This window comes from Cibotium barometz, chromosome 24 (genome assembly GCF_041138505.1).
Source record: "Cibotium barometz isolate CiBa-2024 chromosome 24, ASM4113850v1, whole genome shotgun sequence".
Taxonomy (NCBI): Eukaryota; Viridiplantae; Streptophyta; class Polypodiopsida; order Cyatheales; family Cibotiaceae; genus Cibotium; species Cibotium barometz.
In genome coordinates this window covers 55946538-55972784 of record NC_141069.1, presented here as the reverse complement: position 1 = coordinate 55972784, position 26247 = coordinate 55946538, and the positions used below count along the sequence as shown (strand labels likewise).

General features: G+C 43.1%; 1 protein-coding gene across 1 annotated transcript; it reads left to right on the top strand.

The window, feature by feature from the left end:
• Positions 1 to 22073: 22073 nt before the first annotated feature.
• On the top strand, positions 22074 to 24476 carry LOC147625470 (uncharacterized). The gene is made up of 2 exons (XM_086818819.1): positions 22074 to 22634; positions 22900 to 24476. Exons 1-2 carry the CDS (start codon positions 22176 to 22178, stop codon positions 23812 to 23814), a joined length of 1374 nt encoding a protein of 457 aa, XP_086674945.1. The 5' UTR covers positions 22074 to 22175; the 3' UTR covers positions 23815 to 24476.
• Positions 24477 to 26247: the final 1771 nt, after the last annotated feature.

The following is a 26247-nucleotide window of genomic DNA, read 5'->3' as shown; positions in this document are numbered from 1 at the left end:
AGCTCAAGGAATTTTGATACAAATTTTGTATTAAATGCATTTTAGATTCATTTTTTTTAAATGAGATAATAATAATTTTCTTATTAAAAAAGTTTTTTTTTTTATTTTTTATTAAATGCATTTCAAATTCAATTTTTTCTAAAAAGAGAATAATAATTTTTTTATTAAATGCATTTCAAATTCAATTTTTTCTAAAAAGAGAATAGTAATTTTTTGATTAAAAAAACTTTTTCATCATTTTAAGATTGTTAATGCACTCAGTAGTTTGTAGACCTTTGTCTCCTTAATCCCATAAAAATTAGTCTTAAGCCCATGGGATTAAGAATCCTTACAAGGCCCATTTTATGTTCAAATGCCCCCTAATGAGCTATTGAACCTGCTACGTCAAATGCTCTGTTGATGGGCCGCTAGTGTTTGTTCCAGCACTTGCTTCTGCTTGTATAGATTCCTATTGTCCTGCTCAGTTGCCTGTCTATCTTCTCTATGTTCTTTTTCTTTCTCATCCTTAAGGTCCTGTAGGCTCTTTTAGTAGCTGACTTCCTTCTTTTTTGTTTCTTCTTTTTGTGCTTTAATGACTTCCTCCAGCTCTTGTATTCATTGCTAGTGCACCTATTCTATAGCCTTTTTCTTCTCTAGCTCGAACTATATATATTTTTGTTGTTTGACTTGTTCCCGGAGCTTGATCTCTTCTTTGTTCCTCTTGAACATTTGCAGAGACATTGTTTGCATGCTCACCATGGATCTAACATATGCGAGTTCCTAAGCATCTCTATCTCAGCCTTCCCCTTTTGAGCTTCATTAGCCTGCTTACTGGTGTAGGATTCTAGGAATATGGTAGCCATTGACTACATCACTTGGAAGGGGTTATAGCCCTCTTTTGAGTACTTACCTTTGTTGGCTTTGATAAGTGCCAAGGTCAGAGCAATCTACCTAATTTTTTCCTGCACCTGTGATGGTTCACAAATTTTTAACGGTGTATTCTCTTGTCAATCCTCGTGTTGTGCTTGTTGTTGTCTTTATATGCCTATACTCTGTAATGTCCTCATACCTATCTCCTTCTTATGTTGTAAGTTCTCTCCTCTTATCTTTTCCCACTATTCAGATACCGCTTTTTCCTTCTCTTTCGGCTCTTTTCTTGTGTTGAAGTTGGTGCTTGGTCTCTTTGTTGGCTCCTGGTTTGCATTTATCCTATAGCTGGATCAATCCTTAGCTCTTTTGTCTCTAGTTCATCGGATTCTAAGTCTACGATCTCAACCCGTGACCTCAAAGCTAATCCAAATGTTTTCCTATCCAATTCTATTGCATGATATATTAAGAGGACTAAGAACATTGGATCTAGGATATGGTGATTGTGCCTCTCACAAGCTTTTTTGATCTTTTGATAGAAATAATCTGCCCAGTTAGTCTTGTAGGCATGTGGCTTGTGTAACCTCAAAAAGACATTAGCCGGGATGATGTTGTGATGATCCTCTAGCTCAATCCTTGTTAGGAATCTTAGTACCCATTTTCTAGAGACGATGAGGTGCAACATCTGTAAACAAAATTCCACCCTTGTGTTTGTGTTGGTCGTACCTGGCCGCACCTTGTAGCTTCTAGGTGAGATTTCTCAAGTCCACATAAGTTATCACAACAATTGGTAGTCCATAAGCATTTCTTACGACATCAATATTAAGAGAAAATCTTTTTTGTTGGCCGTCATCCGAGAGGAAGCTCTCCCTTGTATTCATGTCGTAGTTTTTGATGAACTAGGTAACAAATCTCATGTCAAGGTGACATGGAAAGTTGGTCCTCAGTGGGCTAAAACCCATAGCTTGTAAGTGGGGCAGTACCTCTAGAACTTCCAAGGATTGGTAGCACTCTGAGTTGAGGTAGGTGATCTTGAAGTTCCACCTAGTAGCTCAAGTGCACAACAATGCCTTTTAGCTTCTTCACCCACTCTGTCCACAGAGGAGAGTGGTGTGAAATCATCATATACTGCTACTGCATCTTGGTCAAAGGCATGTTGTAGAAGCTCTTTGGGGTCAATGGAGCTTGAAAGCTGGATAAACGCTCTTTTGTTTATGGTTGGCCTTCTTCTTCATCGGAATCGACGAATCGTTTGGCATATTTGTAGAGTTCATCAATTGTTTTCTCAAAATCTAAAGTCATTTTTAGGTGAAATTAAGTGTGATTAGAAGGTGTTTTTATGTTGAAATTAAGTGTGATTAGAAGGTGTTTTTGGGTTAATTTTAAGCAATTGATGGTTTTGGAAGCGATAGAAAATTTGGTTAGAATATCACTGAAATTGATAATCTAGCATCTAGCAGTTTCTACCCTTATAGAATTAATCCACCAAGCACTGGGTTAACCTTAATTTAGCGTCCCTTGAAAATGCACCTATTTTGCTAACTTTGACCTGCCACAAATGTGGTGTTTCATGTAATATTTTCATTTTTGCACTAATATGCACACAAACAACCATTTTAAACCAATCTTCAACCTGGGGGAATTAACCAAATTATTCAGTGTTTTGTCTTTTGGTGCCCTGTAGATGCATGTGAATGCAATAGTTGTGATCAAACTCTTCCATCATGTTTATTGTCCTTGTTGACAACCGGTCATCACCTTTCTTTGCTTATTGGGTGGTTAAACCTTGACATTATTGAATTAACCAATTAATCCATCACATCTACTCCATCCTCTTACCCCAATGTGCTGAAAACTCATGGTCGGCCATGGTTGCATGTATGTATCTTAACCATTGAAGGTCTGATTTCACATCCCATCATCACTCATCTTGGGCTTCATGTAAGGTGGATTTGGTATGATGTTGTTTTTTAGCTTAACATGTTGCAGATTTGCCTTCACGGGCAATGCACTGCTAAGCTTCTTCTCGTGTTTCACCAAATTGATCATTCTTAAAAGGACTATTGTACCATCTAAGCCACTCATCCTAAACCAAACGAATTTCTCTTTTTTTAGGTATATCCATGGTTGCAACAAGTAAATGCATCCAATTATGCGAGTACTCTGGTTCTGCTAGAGGCACATACCATGTTTCGTCTACATCACGTCCTTGAATTCTCTTGTATTCAGCTTCAAACTAATTGACCAGAGTTGTTCTAGCTGTCATTTTGGACTCAATAGCAAATAAATTGCTACCTAGTGGATGAGATTTTAAGTTGTTAAGTCCACTTTTGAAACTAAGTTTTCTTTTCTGAGATATATCGTGTTAGACAGTCGTACTATTCCAATTGATCTCAAAAATGGTCTTCTCAAGATGATGTCATAAGAGTCAATTGGGTTCTTGAAATTAATTACTACAAGCCAAACATGGTAGGTGATTCCAAAGGTTCTGATCTTAAGGTCTTTTACCACCCCTACTAGTGTTGTAGTAGTTCCGTCTACCAATCTGACTATTAATGAGGTTTTCTCCATGGGCGAGCTTCCCCATTTTTTCCAACATTGTTTTGTCATGATACTGCCACCATCCAGGATAGCTTCTACTTTTCTATGATGATAAGATATAGGAATGACTACGTTCGAATCATCTTTTTCAAAGTATTGCCCTAGGTACCATTGGCATGTCTTCCTCCAAGTTTGGACTTTCTTCCTTTGGCTCTTCATCGGGAACTTTTATCATTGAATTTAGATGTCTGTTCATCCAATCTCATAAGTCGTGCCATAAAGTTGGGTTTCCCCTAAACAATGAAGTAATAGGCATCTTGTCTTCCATGGACAAGAAAACTGCAAGTCCTACAACATCCCTTGGTCCATCTGGCATTGTTATCCCATCAGATTGTCTATCCATATTGTCTTATAAAGGTTATTCAGACCTTCATATCTCAACCATTCCATGACCGGATCTTCTTAAAACATACAATCCATTAGCAAAGGACTTTCATTGGACAATCAAGACCTCAACTGCACTGATCAACACATGCACTTAAGGTCAAGAAGAACAATAGGCATAACCAAACTGCCCACTCATCCAACACAGCTGCGACTGGTCAAGCACCAAGCCATATCTCTTTAGAAGCCAAAAGCCATCATACTAGTGCCCATACAAGCTTCGATTTCCTTTCGTAGAATTGGCCACAGTCCAGTGATAGCTCACAAACAAACGAGACCATGAGCACCATCAACCTGGACATAGAGACCCAAGAGGTAGAAGGAGCACCCAAAGTGCCCCTCTCACCCATAGCTTCCTCAATTGGAATACTCAATCAAATGACCAACCTATTTTGGTCAACTCTAGGAGAACTAGAGTTCCAGCTACCCCATTGACTCAGAGTTGCATCCTTTGAAATCAGACCTAAACCTAGTGATCAAGCTGCACCACTAGAACATCCAGCCTATCAAGAAGCCTTGAGACATCACCATGAGGACATGGAGCAAACATGGATGCATGATTGCCTCCTTGAACCCCAAGTTAGGTTTGAAAGCCAACTGCCACATGCAAATACCCCTAGGCCTTCATCCTCATAACCCATAGGGATAATAGCCGACACTTTGTAGCAGCCACTCGAGTTGATTGAACTGCCACCATTAGAGCAGTATGCCATGGACTATCCCATTGACTATGTTCCAGTATATCCAAGCTCAGCCAACCCTTTAGCACCACCAGCCAATCCATGGCTGCCATATCAAGAATTTGTTCGCCTGCCAATTGAGATAGCACCTAATATCCAGTGAAGAATGCAACCCCGTGACCTTGGTCATGAAGGGCCCTCATTGCCGAGGTTTCCCCTTAGGCAACCCTTGAGAACACTACGAGAATCCCAAACACAACCCTAAGGGTACATGAATCTTAATGAGAATCCAAACCTAGCAGATGCACGAGAGATATTGGCGCCATCCTCCCATGTATCATAGTCAACTGCAATCCCTAAAGGCCTAGCATCCCATACCATGGACCATGTAGGGGTGCAAGCCCAATGCCATGCATGGTGCTTGCTCCCACTCCTACTCTAAGCCTCGTCCTAGACTCAATGATGTCATCTAGACCACCCATGAGCCCCAACTTCGTCCCACATGAGTATGCACCCTCAAGTCACCCCCGTGGCACTAGATCCCTCATTTGCGCAAGGACCATCTAGTGGACCGAGAGCCCCCATGAGTCACCCCTCATTTGGGTATGTGGACCCAAGGAGGTCACCTTGTCTTTGCTACAAGGCCTATGCCGACGCACACCTTGTCTTTGCTACAAGGCCTATGCCGACGCACATACCTAGGCCAAGTACCCCACCTGCTTCTCATGAAGGCTTAGTCCCTAATGCTTGGAATGCCATATTTGGAGGACAACCAAATCCTCTTACAAACCCATCCCTCACATCGGTAGGGCCCGGACCTTCAATTGCACCCACCTACTATGATGATTATGGTCCTACCTCTTGCTATGAATTCACTGGAAATCACATAGTACCACCAGCATATCCTACCCATGTGACCTTCGAATCAACGCATACTAATCACGGGGCTTACCATCTAGAGCCCCCACTGATTCCACCCATCGTATATCCAAGACATAATCTTGCCCAAGCGCTAGAAATCCTAGGAAGAGGTGTAGAAGCTCTAGGAAGGGGAACCTGCCGTGACCCCGCCCTCAAGGTTTGACCATACAATATCTCAAAGTTAGTGCCAAAATTTGCAGGTGAAACAGAACCCATCCAGCATGTAGAACAATTTGAGCAAGTCTGCAGCACCTTTGGCGAGGTTGATGACCTCACCAAGGTTGGCGCATTCAGACTCACATTGGAAGGAAAGGCCAAACGATGGTACTCAACCTTAAGTCCAATTGAAACGGTCACTTTCGCTAGCCTATGCAAGGCATTCATTATAGGGTTTGCACCTAGCAGTCACAAGTGGAGCCCCATCACTCAGCTCTACATCATATCACAGGGAAGTGGTGAAAGCATGCGGTATTATATAGCCAAGATTCAACACCATAATTCCCGATGCGAACATGAGAGGTTGAAAGATATATAACTGCTGCCAAGGTTTATCCTGGGTATTAGAAGTGTGAAGATCCATGACACTCTCATTGCCAACAACCCAACATCCTTTGAGTTGTGTTGCAAACTTGCCATACACCTTAGTGATAATAGGAGGATGAAGGAGAACCCAGCCCCATGGCATCCATGGCTTCCTCTGTGGTCTCAGTACCACTCAATATATCCAAGTCTAAGGGTTCCACCACAGAGGATAAGCTTTGAGATGACCGCGGATCAACTTGGCAACTTGATCCAGAAATAGATTGCAGCACCCACATCTGGGCCTAGTGCCCCTCCCAATGCACATCTGTATCTGAGAAAAGATCTCGTTTAATGCAGAGTATGCCGACAAAATCATACTACATCCGAGTTTCCCCACCTTTGAACCCATCAATCTCTTCACTGTGAGCACTGTAGGAGGTATAGAAGCCACGATACCTCACAATGCTGATATCCTCGAGGCCCTAACCCTCCACACTACCCCCACCATTATAGCAGCTGGCCTCACCAGCTCCCCTAGTCCACAATATGGCCCAATAGGTAGGCCCTTTGACCTACCTCTTCCATCACTAATTCTACCACCATAGCCGCCAACCCCGCGAACAACCCCTATGAAACCAAGTGGTAAGGAATTGTATGACGAGGAAGGGTATGTCGATCTCTTGCATGATGATTACCCACAACTAGACAATGACCCTACCAAGCCATGCTATTACATTCAGCAAGGAAAGGGGCATGTTCCCATCTTTCAAAGTGTGGCCTTTCAGTCAAAAACGAGGGACATAAATAGCTTGATGAAATGTCCACCCTTACAATGCTATAAATGTGAAGCCCCTTATAGGAGTCAAAATCTCCCCTTAGGACTCAGGTAGGAACTATGCAATGCTACCGCTGCCAAGAAAAACATAGAATCATAGACTATCCCAATAAGTATCTTCCTGTTATTCCACCACCAACCCCAGCACTTGCACCCAATTGTAACAAGTGTGGTGTGGAACACCTTTATTAAAACTACCCTAATAGACCCCAACTACCCCTGCCAGTAATAACTAGTCTAAATCTGTTAGGCATTCAAAGGGGTAGAGTCCTAACAATTCCATTGAAGAATGGTATTGCAACTGAAGAAGGGAAAATCAAAATCATAGCGGAACTACCATCCCCCACCAATGCTAAGGGTGTCCAACGTTTCATGGGACATGCCAGTTTCTACAGGAGGTTTATCTTCAACTATGCAGAGATTGCCCATCCCCTCTATCACCTCCCAATTCTATTCACCTGGACAAAAGAGTGTCAACACTCTTTTGAACAGCTCAAGAAAGCCCTGGTAACAACACCTATATTGTGAGCTCCAAGTCGGGATGTGATATTTCATATACACATCAATGCCTCCAACTTCGCACAATTGGATGCATGTTGGTGCAACCACGAGAGCATAACTTAGATAAATCCTATTTGTAAGTCGCCAACTAAATGAAATCGAGGTCATTTACATGACCACGGAAAGAGAGGGATAGCCATGGTGTATGTTGTTCATAAAATTTACAATTATCTCTTGCCCAATCAATTCATTTTTATAGTAGATCACCAAGCCCTCCTCTACTTGGTAAATAAACCATGGGCGATCGGCTGCATTACTAGATGGATGCTCTTGCACCTTGAGTTTGACTTCACGATTGTCATTCGCAACGGCTCTAGGCACGTGCTTGCAGACCACCTATCTTGAGTTCCTAATGGTGAGCCAACTACTGGAGTGGAATATGATCTTCTAGATGCCCCACTTTTCCAGCTAGACCTTATTCCAGAATGGGCTCCAGATGTTAGCCATTTCTTGTCGTGGACACAGTGTGCCCATTTCTTATCGTGGACACAGTATGCCCATTTCTTGTCATGGACACAATGTGCCCCACTTTTCCAGCTAAACCTTATTCCAAAATGGGCTCCAGATGTTAGCCATTTCTTGTCATGGACATAGTGTGACCATGTGCTGCATAAATAAAGTCTAGTAGAGTTCCCTGGACCAAGGACTCTGAGTCAAGAATCAACAAAATGACCTAATCAAATGGTTTCCCACAAGACATGCCAATTAGTAAGGAACAAGCTCGCAAAAAGTTAACTCATGATATTCTTAACCTCTGCTCCAACAATCACTCCGTCCCAAGTATATTCTTTGTTCCCTGAACTAGGAATAGCAATAGATAGGCCTCACCAATTTGGCAATGTAATGAAAAGAAGAAGGAGTTCTAGAGGACTTATTATTTTAGGATTAAGTCTAAACCCTAAAAAGCCTATGTACAAAGGCTAACTTTTTGTCTTTGGTCTTCATTCTCACCTCTGGCAATTAAGAACTCAACTTCCTTCACTCTTGTCTACCTTGTTTCCATTGTTTACTTGTGATGGCTGCATACATTTTCTCTACTTCCCTTCATGCATGATGTGAACTGATTTGCCCTTCACCATGCTTATGTTCTATTCTTCTCTTCTCCTTCCCCTCAATACATATGCATGAAGAGTGAGACCGGTAGCAAGGTTGACACCCTTGCCAATTGCTTGACGTTGTTGCTTCTCCAAGAGGGTTAGAAGAGAGCTAAGCATCCTCTTCATCTCATTGCCACATTCCCAAATGACAATTGACCAGAAGACTTAACAATTTTGGTGTTGTTGCTGGGGAATTAAGCAAGGCATTGAGCTTACAATGCTTCAGTTTCTATTATTTCCAAGTTCTTCTAAGTGGCTAGCACAAGGACTTATAGTGGAGAGTAGGTGCCTTAAGTGGCGGAGTGTTTTGAGAACTTGGACGAGTAGTTTGTGCTCTGAATTGTGTGTGTACTAGTGTTGTTGTTGTTAGCATTTTATTGGAAGGTGTGTTTTCTCAATTCTCAATCAATAGAAGTCAAAAATTTAAAGTACATTAGATGTCACATCATGAAAAGTGGATGTGACAACAACTGATCTCGATATCTCAAAAAATGTATGGTGTTTTTGTTTCTTTTGCATATTTTTTGTTATAGGAATAGGACCTTAACTAGCATTCGGCCAAAAAACAAAACAAAAAAAACATCGAAAAGTCCCTAACAAAGTGAATTTTCTGACAAACATGCAATCTCATAGTGCCAATGCTTGGAAACAAAATATCTTATCCTTATCTTGTAGTGTGTGGCTGGGAATTGCCTATCTATCTATGGATAAATGGAAGCCTCATGTTGAATTGTGAAGAGAACTTGTATAATTGTCACATCTAAGGAATTCCTACTTCATAAAAAATTGAACTAAAGGCTTCACCAATACTTCATCATTGCAACTTTTCAAAGTTCAACATTGGAACATTGCACATCTGTGCCCCCATCAAGCTCTAGCTAGGGTAACAAGATGTTGGAGAAATTTCTCCAAAGCCAAGATCACTCTAAAATGTCTAAGGAACAACACCTTGAAGTCTAAACTACAACTTGAAAGCCCAAAACTGCTTCAATTGGACCACGGTGGCATCGTGCCCACATGCGCCACAAAAGTGATTTTCCCTCAATTATGGAACAAGACTTGGACACAAGACATTTTTCTGCAAAAGTGACTCAAATATTGGGGAGTAAACAACTTGAGAAAGCAAAAAACTTAGCTGTGTGCCCACGTCATGGACACAAAAGGGAAGTAACAATAAGACTCAAAAATCAATCAAGGAATTGCATACTCATTATCAAGACTATCAACTCATACCTGCTGGAAACATTAGCAACAATCCAGCCAAGACCATTCACTTTTTCAAGCACAAGGCTTGTGCCCACGTGCTACATATTTCACAATCTATTGACCCAAAAATTGCTAGAAGGTAAGAAAAGGAACACTAAGCACTCAAGAAAACATCTTGCATCATCAAAAATCCAATTGAGACGTTCATGTTTGTGTCCACGTGTTGCATAAATCCAATCTAGTAGAGTTCCTTGGACCAAGGAATGAGTCAAGCATCATGAAAACAACCTAAGGAATGAAGAACACATGAGGAGAGAGAAAAATTCTGAAGTTCAAATTTGTGCCCACATCGTGGACATAGTGCCCACATCGTCAAAATCTTCCTCTTAGCTACTCCAAGCAAGGTCATAACAACATCCAAGGAATACTCAAACATCAAGAACTTACCCTCAAGTGTTAATTCTTGAAATCCTAAACTTTTAAATTTGTGCCCATGCCATCTAAACCTAAAGAACAACCTCAGATCCTTGATTCAAGGCATTGCAGTGCTGTTCCAAAGAAACAATTCGGTACAAACATACAAACCATCACATTACCAAGGGTAGAAGACAGGACTAGGAGGGGTAGACTCGTTGGTTAATGTTCATGTACCTTAGATCCAGAAAAATCTAGAGCTAGAGGACAATGCTTCTAACACCAACTACGAGTCCTCACATTTTAGCATTCCAAGCTTCTCAATATAGTTCATCCTTGGTCCAAGGACCAAACTTCCCTAAAGATTCTAGTACAAAAGACTCCTTAAGCCTAGATGGTGCCATGGAGAACTTTCTAGAGGATGCAAGGATGATAGTTCCCCATAATTCCACATCAGCAGAAGGACAATCACATTCACCAACTTCTTCCAATAACTACAAGGCTATATCATGGGATCACCAACACTATGGAGAGATTTGGTTTCCAAGACCCCCAGTATGATGGAGTCCAACATGAAGAAGAAGTAAATCGGTAGGAATAGGAACCCCCTACTGCCACAAGGCCAATTGTTCTGAAAAGCATGATTAGAACCACTACCACTCTCGAAGCACTTGGAATCTTTGCTCAAGAGGAATCAAACTCGAGAAGGTCGACATTAAGAAGAGAAGGGATAGATCATCCAAAACCTTCACGAGGATACAATTTGGAGGGTACGCAACAAGCCTATCCAACTCAAGGTCGACATTAAGATAATGGATAGATCATCCAAAACCTTCACAAGGATACAATTTGGAGGGTACGCAACAAGCCTATCCAACTCAAGGCCAAAATTCATCAACCTCAATCCTTCTACCAACATCAGTCAATGAAGTAATCACACCAACTTTGATAACCACCAAGGGGCCACTAGCTTCGTTAGTGAGAAGAGTCTGGATGGACCCTTAACACATAAGTATGGACCCTGGAGTGACTTAAAACACAACCAACCAATCATTCCTTTAATCAACCTCAAATCTTGAGCCAAGACAACTAATCCAACAACAAGATTAGCAAGGGATGCCGTCATGGACACCCACACCAATCATTCCACCTACAAACCTTGCTTAGAACATAGTGCTAGACCAAAATCTGCCAAGACCACAAGGGACCTTTGTCCCAATAAGACCAATAGTTACATGGATTGCACTAGGAGGGATAACACCTCCAATTGGGTTTATCAACACTGGACCGACACATGGTTATTACCCCATTCCACCAACACAAGAAAATGCTTAACCTTAAAGAATAAGAGGCTACTATGGGCCATAGCCGACACATCCCCCAGCCAACCAGATGATCCTTATGGATGATGCCATGAGAATCCTAGTGCAAGCTCTAGGAAGGGGGCAGGGAATCCTCCTAACAATCCAAACATAAGAAGTGACCATAACTCATCAAGGGATAGATCAATTGCAATATCAAGGGATAGATCAATTGCAATATCAAAATTACTCACCAAATATCTCGGCGAAGGAGACCCATTCTCACATATTGGGTGATCTAAATAAATTTGTGAAACATTTGGGGAAGTTGGAGACTTCGACAATGTAAACACCTTTGGGCTAAGCCTTGAAGGAAAGGCTAGCCAATGGTATAGGGTTTTGGAACCAGAAGAGGAAACATTCATTGTAGGCTTTTCACCTATATGGGCCAAAATGGAGTCCAATCAATCAACTCTACCAAGTGAAGCAAGAACAATTGTCATTAAGACATTACATCACTAAAATTAAACACTTGAATGCTCATTGTGAACCACATGAGCGGCTCATAGTTACTATCTATGTTCTTGCTAGGACTTAAAAACAAATGTTTGCATGACTTATTGTTTGCAATGAACCCAAGTACCTTTGAACTATGCAGCAAAACTTCGATCATGCTAGGAGATAATATGACGCATGAAACATACCTCTACAATAGCTCCCAGCTTAATTCTAGTAAAAAATGAGTTAAGTCTCATCACATGGGCACAAAAGTTCACTCCATCAAAAACCATTCAATTCCTCTCTATGTTGACAGGCAACTTCCCTTCACAATGCAAAGCAATGCCTAACGCAGGAGAACTTCACTCAGAGCCTACACTCCACCACATGGGCACAGAAGGACCATAGGGGCAACAAACTCTATGATCACCAAGATCACTAGAAAGAGCTAGAGAGATAGAGGATTACCTAAACATACCTCTGCAACAAGTGCTTGCCCATTCCTCATAAAAAAGAAGTAAAGTCTCACTGTGGGGGCACGGTGCCCATGGCGTGGTCATAGTGGTCAATCAAGCCCAGAACCCTTCAATTCTCATTTATGTTAAGGGCCACCCTCCCTGCACAATACAAAGCAATGCCAAACAAGGAGAACTTCATTAAGTGCCTCAACCTCACCGCATGGGCACCTAGGCTCACTACGGGGGCACAGAATTAAAGTTGGGAAAATTATGGGTTACATTATTGAAACATCTAAGGCCTTGACTATGGACCCACGGAATCCATCACACCAACCACATCATAGAAGGAAATTCATGAAAATTCACTAAAGCATTGGTGTGCCCATGCGGTGGCACACAGACAACTCCATAAATTCAGGCAATTTCCCTTTAGTCGTTGCCCTGCAAGTCCACAGGGCATACAACCAAACTCCATCAAACTCTCTTCTTGAGCCCCCAACCCTCCAAAAAAGGACCTCCAAATAGCTCCCAACACTCTAACAAACTCCCAACAACCTTCTCAATTCCTCCAAATTATCATCCCTAATCATCATGGGAGACAACACCTCCGAGCCCTCCATCACCTCAACCTCAACAATTCAATCGATCTAGTCCACAAGACGCCGGTCCACAGGACCAACCACAAGATTCATCAAGGACAATCACTTAGCATGAAGATCAACAACAAGAGGAATACGACTACAACAACAAGAGGAATACGACTACAACAACAATGCCAAAGCCAAAAGAAGCATCAACACCCTCTAGATCTTCTGCCAAGATACACATGGGATTATGAAAGATGGTACAAGAAGGAGTGTTCGACAATCAAGGGAAGTACCAATAGTTCCTACAATAAAATCCATAGGAAATGTATGAGGTACAGCAAGAGGTAATTGAAGCACAAGTCGACATGGCAGTTGTTACCATAAAAATATTTGAAAGGCAACACCATTTGATCAAGCAGCACTGACAACAAATTCAAACCCAAGAATTGAAAGTCCACATGGAGGCCAATAGAGGCAATGAAGCTAAACAAAGGTCAAAAGAGGCCCACGCACAAGCACTCTCCCTGCAACAATAAGAGAACATCAAGATCAAAGAACAAACAAGGGAGATTGAGAACCTAAAAGCACAACTTGTAGAGCTCCGAGGAACAATGAAACATAAACAAAATTTACATCAAGACATTAGTCTTAAAAAAGAGAAGCTTCACGAAGCAAATACAAAATTCCAACAGCTTGAGGAAAATCGACAAATACTCACATTTGGATTGCAACACCACGGTACAAGGAGCAAGACTATTAAGAAGCTTTAAAAAAAGATCAAAACAATGGTAAATGATCATGAACACAAAATAGCAAGGCTCATGCAGCAGCATGAAGAAGTATGTGAGTAGTTAGCAACTCTCAAGGATGAGGTAAAAGAAAAGTATGGCATTCGACACAATGGTGAGTGCCTTCATATCAAAGAACCAAGAGATTTCCACACTCCACACAAGGCAACTAATAGACAACACAGCAATGCTAGTGGCAAATCAAAAGATCAGAAGACTAGAGGAAATGGTCTCTATCCTCATAGATTAGAACAAGGCACAAAAGGAAGAAGTGGATCAACTCAAACAAGTTCAAGCCAAGGACAAAGGAAAAACAACATGAAGTGGTGTCTCAACAATACCTAGATGAGCAATCTAGGCTAGACAGGTAATTAACACATATGTTGGAAGATGCTTCAACATTGGCCTCAACCCTCATCAGTGTGGACTCACCACTCACCACACTCACCTCTTACACTAAAGCACTAGCACTTAGACTCCACCCACTTGGCATCACTATGCACGACACCATACCAATGAGGTGATTGCCATACTACTAGTGGAATATCTTGTCATAAACCCTAAATCTACCCCTTACTACCCACAAGCCAACGGACAAGCTGAGAGTACCAATAAAACCCCAGTGCAATTACTAACACGAACAATGGAAGGGTCAAGGAACAATTGGGAGCATAAGCTAACAACTGCACTTTGGGCATACCGCACAACCTATAAAGTGGCCAAATAGTACTCACTTCAGTTTGAGCCATGGTCTAGAGGCAGTAAGGCCTATGGAGTTCCTTATCCCTAGCCTTCACATTGTCATCCAAGAATGTAGGCCAAGTAACTCTCTAATTGAATGCCTGGTCACACTAGAACAACTTGATGAAGCTCACCTAAGGTCCCTTTGTGGTATGATGGTCGAAAAGAAACGTTGTAAACAATGGCATGAAGTAATCTAAAGACCAAGAACCTTAGTGAAGGAGGCTTATGTCTCCTCTTCAGTGTTTGAAACAAAAATGAAAGCTTAAATTTAGAGGCCTAGGTCCCTATAGAGTCACCGAAATTACCCCATGAGGCACAGTTTGCATCGAGACCCCATAAGGCACAGTTCGCATCGAGACCCTTTATAAAATCGAGATGGCAAGATATATCAATGGTAGTAAACTCAAGAGTACTATCATGGACCTCTCATTGAACAGAGCCTTTGGGCCATTCACCATAAGCGAAAATCGGAACAAGAGGTTCGCCGTATGAAACAAAAAGCAATATGAGAAGAACGCAAAAGGGTTGCTAAGGCCAAGGTAAGAGTAGCCAACATCAATATCAATATGGCTAGCCTTAGCAATACAGAAGAAGAAGACCTAGTGGTACCCCCTACACGCATAACAATCGACTTACGCACCCAAGGGCTGGAAGCACGAGTAGATGCTCTCATCGATACGGGAGCAAGTCATAACTTTCTCTCCTTTGAGACCTTCTGCAAGTACTTTCATAACCTTAAGCTAAGTCTAACACCGGCCAAGATGACATCAACAAGTGGTCACTTGACTAATGTAGTAGGTGCTATTGAAATACCAATGCTTATTCATTCTAACCTACTACCTTGCAAGTTTTATGTGAGCCCTGTAGGAACCACGATAGAATAGGTCATCCTTGGTCGACATTGGGTTATGACCACTAACTACCAGGTCAATTGGCAGGAGAGGTTTGCCTCTCTTCATCTATCTATAGGAAAGACCACCATCAGGCTATGCCCAAAGTAAAGGGAAAGAAGTCATCCAATAGAAGAAGGCAAGTAGCACCGAAACCAAGGTCATGCCACCAACAACCGTCTCTATCTTAGGTAAAACTCAACTCCGTTTTGTTGTAGCCTCTTCATCGAACACTACCCCCAAGCCCTCAAATCCAAGTACCCCTAACATGTCGACGACCTAGCAATGGATCTGAAAGGATCTCCTTGCTTTAGCAAAACATGTATAGGGTTACATGAAGTTCTAGCACCCCAAGCTTAAACCTCATAATCAGAACAAGCCCCAGCCATGACCTCATGCCACCAAAGTAAAAACCTCCAAGCCGCTACAATCCCATTGTCGCAAGTACCCATAGAGTTCCTTCCATTGGATACCCAAAGCACTACTCAAGAGCCAAGGTTTCTACCAAGGCAGTACCTATATTTGGGTCCCCAAAAGGTCAAGGAAACCAGTAACCTCACCATTGACTATGCCTACCAATGCGCCCACTCGATGGTTATGGCAACCCAATTAGGCTACCCCAATGTGCCCAACGAAGCAACAGCCACACAAGAACCTATTGCTAAATCTATGAATAGGCCACCCAGGGTGACACAGTGGAGACCAAAGTCATTGATCCCTCCTCTCAAGGCAGACACACAAGAACCTATCTCTATGATCATCCACTCCATCCCCTATGTGCCACCGATTCTATAACAAGCAATATGTGCAGACAAATCAGCAAAGCAGGATATTGCTACCATCACCAACAATGAGGCCACTCAAGGGGAAGAACCACAAGAACCTAGCCCCTTGAACCCCCAGATCATGCTACACATCAATGCCAAGAGGGAGAGCCTTGACCAAGAATACACTTATTCTCACAGCTATCCTCTCCTCGACACTTTGAATCATGATGCCAAGGCTATGACTTCAGCATATGATCATATCACCATAGCCCTATCAGGATCCATAATACTTGTTGAACCATAAAGGGAAGAACCACAAGAACTAGCACGATATTGTCAAAAGCAAGGAACCAATGTCCACCTTCATACTCCCTTCCTTCATCAACACTCAAGGTCCACGTCACTGGCACCAACTCCAAGATCTTGAGGTACCTATCCCCTAGTGGATGGTTTCTCAAGAAACACCCAAGACTCCAGTGTGATGATGGCCCTCAAAATCCAGCTCGAGGCAAAGGAACGACTCACTGATCATGCCACCAAAGCATCAACTACCATGAAGAGGTATGGGGCATGGATGGATCAACATTGCACTACTCTTACCAAGTGAGTCACCTTCCTGACTTATCAAGGTTCCCAATCTATGTCAGCCTAGTAGTCTAACGGTCAGCTTCCCAACCCATTTCCTTGTTTGCTTCTAAAACCCCCTTTGAACTCACTTTCAAGGTCCCCTTAGTTGTCATTTCTATCCAAGAACAATCAAATTTCTAGTCCAAACAATTCTAATTCCAAACTATGAATTTTTGCCCCCGTCTCAAGATTACACGTAAAGTTGTCAGAATCACACATAAACTCATCTAGATTATGCATAAAGTTGTTCAAAATTACGCGTAAAGTTAGCCAAAACCAGAAAAGTTATTGAGTCCTCAGCCCCTCCAATTTCCACTCTCATCATCGTCCTCTTCAACTTCTCTTGGGCCCATATCTTGCCAAAGCCAAGTCAACTTCATGCTTGAGTTAATACTTCCACTATTCAACCAAGTCACAAAACTACGCGTAAAGTTACAAGAATTACCCGTAAAGTTAATAGGATTACGCGTAAACTTGTTAGAATTATAGTGACAAAGTTATCAACTTTACGCATAAAGTTATTAGGATTATGCGTAATTTTAGCCTCTCAAGATTATGCATAAACTTGTCTCCGGGTCTATAAAAGCAACTGCCACAGTCATTTTTCCCAAAATTCTGCTATCTACTCCCTACCAAAACTCTACCAAAATCGCGCTAGAAACCTTAAGCAACTAATCAACGAACACTTCCAAAGCTATAGAACATCACTTAACACTCACACCATGCTTCCAACCACGATTTTCATAGTGACATTGTTTGCACGTACCAAACGTGGCAAACCAAATCAGATTCAACTTCAAAGAAATGGGCATGGAAGGAGGCCACGACCTTTGCTTCCAAGACCCCATTGGCCCTGGATGTAGAAGAATTGACCGACATAGCGACTCATTTCGGAGATCCATCGGGAGAAGGAACCCCCATGGACACCCAAGCCTCATCCTCCCAACCTTGCAATAGAATACATTAAAAATCACTAAATGGAGATGACAGGCAATCCAAAATCAGCCTAAGGATTGATAGTTCATTGGGACAAGATCGGCTATTAGAACTTCAAGGGCATGTAGTGCATTTCCGCTACACCTTGGAAGACTCTTATATGACCTTTTAACTAGTATACCACACAGCAGAGGTGTTCCAAGCATTATAGGACCCCATTGTCAAAGAGCACCTCACAAGAACTGGCCTTGCCGGCATGGCCGCGAAATTTCCCTTCAATCTAGACTTATACCGGGTTTGCCAGCTTTGTGCCAATTTCATTGCACGTAGAGGTCGAGCTCATATCCCTAACAAAGATGGCACAAGCACGGTCTGCATAGCCTCCATAACTGAGGCTATCCAAAGAATATTCAATCTTCTGGCTTTGGATGAGAAGTACTAGCAACAACGCTTTGCTGGAAAAGATGTATTGAAATATTGTGCATCTCTCAAGCCAATAGGAGTGCCCTTTAGCAACATCACTGATGAGAAGCTTCACAAGGCAGCTCGGGCTCTACCGCTGAACAAGATCAAATGGATGGACCAACATGCCATTATCCCCCAAACAATGCTCACCACGCTACTACCCGAAGAATAAGCCAAATGCAATTGGGCATGGTACTTCCACAAAGAGTTACTTCCAGCATGCCCTGAGCACAAGTATCGACTAGGGAATCCCTATGTCATCCAATTGATGATCTACGGTCTCATAGGTGTAAAGAAGTAGGGAGAGAGGGAGGAGACTCGACTGCAGCTTTCTTCACAACTCACAAAAGAGAGAGGACACAAGGTTGGAGGTAGAGAGAGGACAGAAGGTTGGAGGCTGAAGCCTGCCTTCACTTTAGCACACAACAACAATACAATAAGAGATGGGTATACACAATATGTGTAACCCTAGAATACACGGTTCATATGTGAACCCAATCCAAACATACGTGGCTATCTAACTACGCCACAAATATACCTAACAAAAGACGATGACATAAATGATAGTCACCCGGGATATACATCAAGGTTGGAGCTTGATATCTCAACACTCCCCCTGAAGCTCAAATCCATCTCGAGCATACCAAGCAAGCTCCTAAATCTGCGAAGCTTCTCTGTATCCAAGGCCTTCATGAAGATGTCAGCCACCTGCTCCTTGGTGCTAACATATACCAAATCAACCTCTCCAGCTAGAACTTTCTCTCTCACAAAGTGATAATGCACCTCAATGTGCTTCATTCTAGCATGATAAACTGGCTAATGTTGTCACAATAGATGACAACTGCACCATGTACTAATTGGCCCAAATCAGCAAGTAGCTTCTGTAACCAAGCTGCCTCACATGCAGCCATAGCTGCACCCCTGTACTCAGCCTCTGTGCTTGATAAGGAAATTGTTGGATGCTTCTTGCTACTCCAATTGATGGCAGCACTCCCAAGGTAAAACATAAATTCACTAGTAGATCTCCTATCAGAGATACTACTAGCCCAATCAGCGTCTATGTACCCATGTACCTATATCAGACACCCAGCCTCATAAAAAAGTCCATACTGCAAAGTGGACTTCACATATCTCAATATGCACCTAGATGCATCCAAATGTGGCTTCCTCGGGACTCACCAACCCCATAGAATAGCTCAAATATGGTCTAGTGATAGTCATGTATATCAAACCGCCAACTATGCATCTGTACACAGTCACATCTTCAAGAAGCTCCCTTTTTTCTGCATTGAGCTTCACATTTTGCTCCAATGGAACAGAGATGGGCTTACAACCTGTCATCCCATACTTGGACAGCATATCCAATCTGTACTGCCTCTGTAAACAGCCATATCCCACCAGGGGATCTAATAACTTCAATGCCCAAGAAGTAAGGCAGCTCTCTCAAATCCTTCATTTCAAATTCTACTTCAAAAGCAGCTTCGCATCACCACCATCAATGTCTGCCTCATTGTCACCTATAACAATTAAGTCATCCACATAGATGACTACCAGCAATCTAAAATCCAATGGTGACAAGATACTTGCCTAACTGTCTGACCATTTTTGGGTGCCTGTTTTAAGCCATACAAGGCTTTACGCAACCTACAATTAAAATGGGGATGTGCATCATCTTGGTAACCTTCTGGCTGCATGATATAAATCTCTTCTTGCATATCACCATGCAAGAAAGCATTCTTTACATCCATTTGATGAAAAGACCATCCTTTTGTAGCAGCCATAGCAATTATTGCTCTCACAATTGCCATCGTTGCAACCAGAATGAAGGTTTCCTCATAGTTACTGCCGTATGTTTGTGCATATCCTTTGGAAACTAACCTTGCCTTATACCTGCTCACAGACCCATCGACATTGTGCTTCACCTTATACACCCACTTGCAGCTAATCGCCTTCTTATCTCATGAGGAAAAGGCATCTATTCCCAAGTGTGGTTTGCATCCAAGGTTGCCATCTCCTCATCCATGGCTACCTCCCAATTTTTCTTTCCAACTGCATCCTTAAAGCAAGCTGGCTCTGGTTCTTCAAGGATTTTGACCATATATGCATAATGATGGGTTGAAAAACCATCATATCTCAGCCTATCAACAGGATACTTCACATGTGTGGATTTGTGTGTACCTACATCACCTACAGGAGTCTTAGCCACATTCCTGCTTTTTCTTGCACCTACAGTAACAACTGAAGGAATCCTAAGTTCCTCATCAAGGCTCATTTCTGAGCCACTGTACTTTCCATCAACATGAGAGTGACAACATGAGACATCAAAGACAGGTGCAAGGTCCACCTTCTCCTTCCCTTTATATGATACATGTGCATCACTATTTGGACTGCCATGAGAAGAGCCACTAGATTTACCACCTAGAATCCAAAGATCCTCTCCAAGCCAGAGTAGAGCAAGAGAACAAAGCACGAGCCAAAAGACTCAGGAAAAGGATGGAAGATGAGGCTAAATAGAGAGCTGCTGAAGAAGCTCGCAAGAAGGCCAAAGCAAGTGCTGCACATGGTAAGGCAGTAGATGATGTCATCAACCTCACTGACCTTGAAATTCATCCTCAAGTAGGCCGCTCCACACATCTCCCTCCACCAGCACCTCAAGGAAGAGTCTAGGCTATGCTAGTGGCGTTCCAGCAGATTGAATCCCTAGTGTACCAAAGCAAGAATGCATGCTATACGCACATCTTATTACATCCCAATATTGCAAAGATAGCTACCTTCATGGACCTCATGACCGAGATGGTGAAGAGGAGCAAAGTCATCTTCCATCACAAGGATCAAGAGCTAGAATCACTCCAAGATCAAGGCACAAGACTTAGCTTGGAAAACAATAGGTTAAAGAGTGCCAAATCAAAGGTCGATAAGGACGTGATCATGATCCAAAGGAGCCTCCAAGAGCACCAAGCCGATGAACCCTTCAGAGCCGTGGTAAGAAAACAGATTTAGGAGAATACCTCTCGAATAGCCAACCTCACGGCTAGATTACAAGCCATCAAAACAATGGCCTTGGAGACTGCTACAAATTTAAAAATCCGCAATGATGTATTGCAGGCAACCCTCCTGCAGAAAGATACACAAATAGATGTCCTCTTGCAGTAGCTAAAGCATGCACAAAAGCGGGCCGCACTTGAGCACGATGAATATCCCAACGATGTGCTGCAAAAGCCCGACATCCTTATCGAAGCTTTCGATGACATGGCACGACTTGTGATGGCACCATGAGGTCTCATGGAAACACTCACCTTATCATACAATGCACTAGCATTCAATGCCTTCCAACACAACTGGCAGATTATCAGGGCTATCACCATCAAAGTGATTTCGCAACTACAGAATGACGAAGTGTTTAGAGGCCCCTAGTTGAGGTGTGATATGTGAACTCATTTTTGTGAGGATGTTCTGAAAGCTCTTGCTTATTTGGGGAAAAGCCACAGCTTAATTCTGAGACAATGGCATGAAGTCTGAGTGCAAAGGCGAAACCTTTCTTTCCAAGTCTTCAAAGCAAGAAAGACAAGCATTACATTTTTGTATCTTGAGAGCTTATGTGCCCTAGAGCTCGCAAGTAGCAGTAAGGTGAAATGTCAGTAGACCGAGTTCCACATGTGTGAAAGGCATGGTGGTAGGCAATTGCAGGGTGGGTCCACCATGGGTTTCCCTGTATTTGAAAGCAACTTCTTTGCGAAAAACAAGTGACAAGTACGGGTTGTGTTTGGAAGCTTTGTGTGGAACACATAGGTTTGCGTGTGGTGTGCATTTGCTCTAGAGATGACACAAAATTGGACAAGGGAAGCCTGAAGACAATGGAAGCATGAAGGAACATACCGATTATGACGATTATGACAATTCAAGTGCGTGGGGGGGCCATCCACAGTCGCACCTAGCTAGGTATGAGGTGCCTCCCTCGATGATGTAAGTAGAGGCCGAGTGTACAGACAAAACCTTGTTTTCCAAAATTTCAAGCGGTTTGGAGGGGTATTTAAATGTCATCATGATATGCCTCCTATGATTCATTCTTTCTTTGTTTCTTCGTCTTCTCGAGAGCTTGTCTGCAACAGATACGAGCTCTGGCTATGGCGTCCTTCCCTTTTGGTAACCGCGTCGCTGAAATCTTCGGCTCCCTGGGATCCTCGCTGCCTTCTTGGCGCCTCAGCGATCAGCAGCTCCCCCCCAACAAATGGATCTCTGGTCGTGAACGTTGCTCCTCGCGTGATGATGCCCCTTGCGCTTCCTGCTTTCACCCCTCTTCCTGTTGCCCCTTGCCAGCGTCCCGTCCATGGCTCTGCAGATGGCGTTTCGGATGAGGATGATGATGATGATGATGACTCCGATGGTATGGATGCTGATGCACAGGATGCGTTTCAGGCTGCCTTGGCCGGAGCAGATGATGCTGGAGAAGAAGAAGGTCGGCTTATGAGAGGAATGGTGGGACTGGACACGACTTTGGATTTTGAGGTAAGTGCATGTACTTCTACTTTTCATTTCGTCATTGCATCAACGATTTAGGTCGGGATGATCTGTGAATTTGTCTAGCGATACCATTATGCGCGCAAATCGTTCGTCTTTACCTTTCATTCCGTCATTGCATTAAGGATTTATGTCTGAATGATCTGTGAATTTGCCTAACGATACCAACATGCGAGCTCAGAGAAATGTTCTGTTCTATGATTGAATAGGCGACAGAACCACGCACTGTAACCCCGTCCTGCCTTTCTTTCAGGATGAAGAAGACGAATTCGACAAGACTGCAGTAGGACTTGAAGGAAATGCGGAGAGACTTTATATGAGGGAGATTAAAGGTTCAGACAGGAAAGTTGACTCGTCCATCTCACCTCCAATTTCCTTCCATTATTTAGGAAGGCCCCCAAAGGATCCTCGGGCCAATTTTCAGGCGGCGATAGCACGGTTGAAAGAGGATGATAAAGAGGCAGCGGCCAGCTCTGACAGGCAGAATGGCACGGACACTGGGGGCAAGAGGAGCAGAGAATGCTGGACGAAAGATGCAGACTGCAAGCCTTCACAATCAGCAATGTCTGCAAAAGAGGAAGGGAAGGATAAACCAGTTAAACGGGTGAGATTTGCTCTGGATGTCAAACAAGATATTGAGAGCTCAGCAGGCAAGGAGATGGATGAGCAGACGATATCTGTAAAACCGAGAGTTAGGTCATCCCATGCATTGGTAGTGCCTGATCCTGTAAGAAATCCTTCAAAGTACACTCACTATACCCTAGATTGGTCAGAAGAAGACAATGACAAATCAAATATGGAGGCATTTAGAGCATGTGTTGAAATTGTTAGCAAGAAACTGACTGAAGGTTGTGAGAGCCCCGAAGAACCACCTCAGAGAATTCAGTTTATACCAAGACTACAGAAATCCTGGGGAGCAGGTCAAAAGGGCAGTATCCAAGAGGCTGATCCCTTTCAAGCTTGTCCAGTTGGAATTGCAGCTTGCCAGGATGCTTTCAAAAAGCAAAGTGAACGACCTGCAACGTTGAGCAATGAGGTCTGTAGCTCTGACACTGAGGAATCTGCTACTGCCGCTGAGGAAGATTTTGAAGGGACTTCGGTAAGGGCGCCAAGGCGGTACAGATCTAAGAAAGGGGTAGAAGAAGCTGAAGAAAGGATGGAAATCTGAGGTGGTTCCATTTCTCATCCATACCACCTGGTTGTTAACTGTCCTGAATCTACCAGCAGGTAAGGTGTTATTCAGCTTAAGATTGTATGCAGCAGGGACTTGAGCAATGTGAATCTTTTATCTGCTTGTAACAAGAAAGCTTTCTCGTGTGTTTTCTCTTGCTCTCTCCCTCTCTCTCTCTCTCTCTGTGTATGTCTCTCTAATTGTTTTGTGTATCAATTCTGCAACAGTGCATCTGCGTTGAACACTAATGCTAGTGGTGGAGCTGTTGGTCACAGGGAATTCTGTATCATATGATAGTCTATCTGTGAGGCTGGTACACTTTGAACTCTTCATGTCCCATGAGAAAATGCATGCGTGTGCGTACATACCTGCTGCGCATCCTAAAAGGTCACATCGAAGCCAAACAATTTACATCCAGTTTACAGATGGAAGCACCACACTGACGCTTGGGACTTTTCATCAGAAGAGATCCAGATTACATCCTCTTTCCAGCTTACCCTTCTTGCCTTGGGAGAAGATTGAGGCTATTCTACTTGCTGGCACTAGAAGACAACTTCATGGTTAAAATGCTTGTGATATTTTAGTAGGCTGTAGTTTTCTTTGCTTCCAGTGGCATTTTATGCCCTGCCTTCTGATTTAATACAGTTTTGTGTTTCATCGACTTCAATGCTAGGACCGCCCATAACCAGACAGTATTTTATGAAACCTGAGAGGAGATGTTGAGGGAGCTTGATGTCAGGGATATGGGCCTATCTAGACTCTCACAGGATGAGGAACATACAGTGTATGAGCGGTATTTGATAGACATGGGGACTGCACATGGATTGGCCATCTTAATACAGTTTTGTGTTTCATCGACTTCAATGCCAGGACCGCCCATAACCAGACAGTATTATATGATACCTCAGAGGAGATGTTGAGGGAGCTTGATGTCAAGGATATGGGCCTATCTAGACTCTCACAGGTTTGATAGACATGGGGACTGCACATGGATTGGCCATCCTGAATGGCTTACAGAGATTCCCGACATCGGGCGGTTTCACTAGCTTTCCACATCGGCATGGTGCTAGTACAGTGGACTATGTTATGGCTCAGCCCAGTCTCATTCCCTTTTTTCAGGATTTTATGGTAGGCACTAGGCCGGTTGGAATAGCAGTGGATCATGCTATCTTGTCCTTCACTCTCACATTTCAGTTCAGTACCGCTCCATTGGGACAGGTCTCCACACACACTCGTCGTTATACCTTTACGAGGGAGATTGACACCGTGTACACGGATGAGATATACAGACGCCTATGTGCCGAGGAGCCGGGATGGCCATTAGATGAGCTTACTAAGATATTGATAGAGACGCTTCATGCTGCAGCATCAGAGGCATATCCCCATAGTCAACCTACACGGAGACGATCTGAGAACATGCCCCAGAACAGTTGGTATGATGAGGAGTGTAGAGAGATGAGGATCAAATTACAGAGAGAGGTGCTCATGGGTGTTACCACTCACAGACAGTCACGGATTACCTTTCGGCACCTAGTGCGACGGAAGAAGAGGGCTTATCTTGCTCAGTTAGAGAGGGATTTGTATCAGTTATTTATGAGTCAGGACTCAGGCGAGACATGGAGACTATTCCATGAGCATTCACCATCACCAGCCATTACCTCCACAGAGATTTGGGGTGAGTATGCAGCATCTCTGTACACAGCACCAGGACAGTCGCTCCTGCCAGACCCATCCGAGCTTATCGTACCATCATGATTGGTCACACATTGGCTAGATTATATGCATCTATTCTTGAGCAGGAGTTGAGTAGATGGGCAGAGAGAGAGGGCATACGTGCATCAGGGCAGGCAGGGTTTAGGAGAGGTTTCTCCACTCTTGATCATATCTTGACACTCAGAGCTATTATTGAGGAGGGCAGATTATATGGCAGGAGGATTTATTGTTACTTTGTGGATTTCCGCAAAGCTTTTGACAGTACCGAGAGCCAGACTGATGCACAGACTGCAGGAGATGAGAGTGCCCACCACAGAGCTGATTTGGGGAATCATGGCTTTATACATGACAATTGTGGGGCAGGTACGTACTACTCAGGGTATATCTGAGATGATTCACTCCACTATTGGGGTGAAACAGGGCTGCTCCCTTTCTCCCACCTTATTTGGGATGTATGTGGATGAGGTTTCGAACTATGTAGAGCAGGAGGGTGACAGAGGAGCACAGCTAGTAGGGACATGGATTCCGTTGTTATTGTATGCTGATGATATTGTGCTGATCTCAGATTCTCCAGAGGGGATGCAGCGTCATTTGGATGCATAGCACACGTTTGCACAGGACAGTGGATTGTCTGTTAACCTTGGTAAAACCAAGGTGATGGTGTTTAACACCACAGCATAATGGGTTAGGAGGTCAATACCCACCTTTACATATGGT

Bases quoted from the DNA above. Each gene is read 5' to 3' on its own strand.
- LOC147625470 (XM_086818819.1), top strand. From the start codon at position 22,176: ATGCCTCCTATGATTCATTCTTTCTTTGTTTCTTCGTCTTCTCGAGAG. The intron at 22,635-22,899 runs GTAAGTGCATGT...CCTTTCTTTCAG, and splicing joins ACACGACTTTGGATTTTGAG to GATGAAGAAGACGAATTCGA.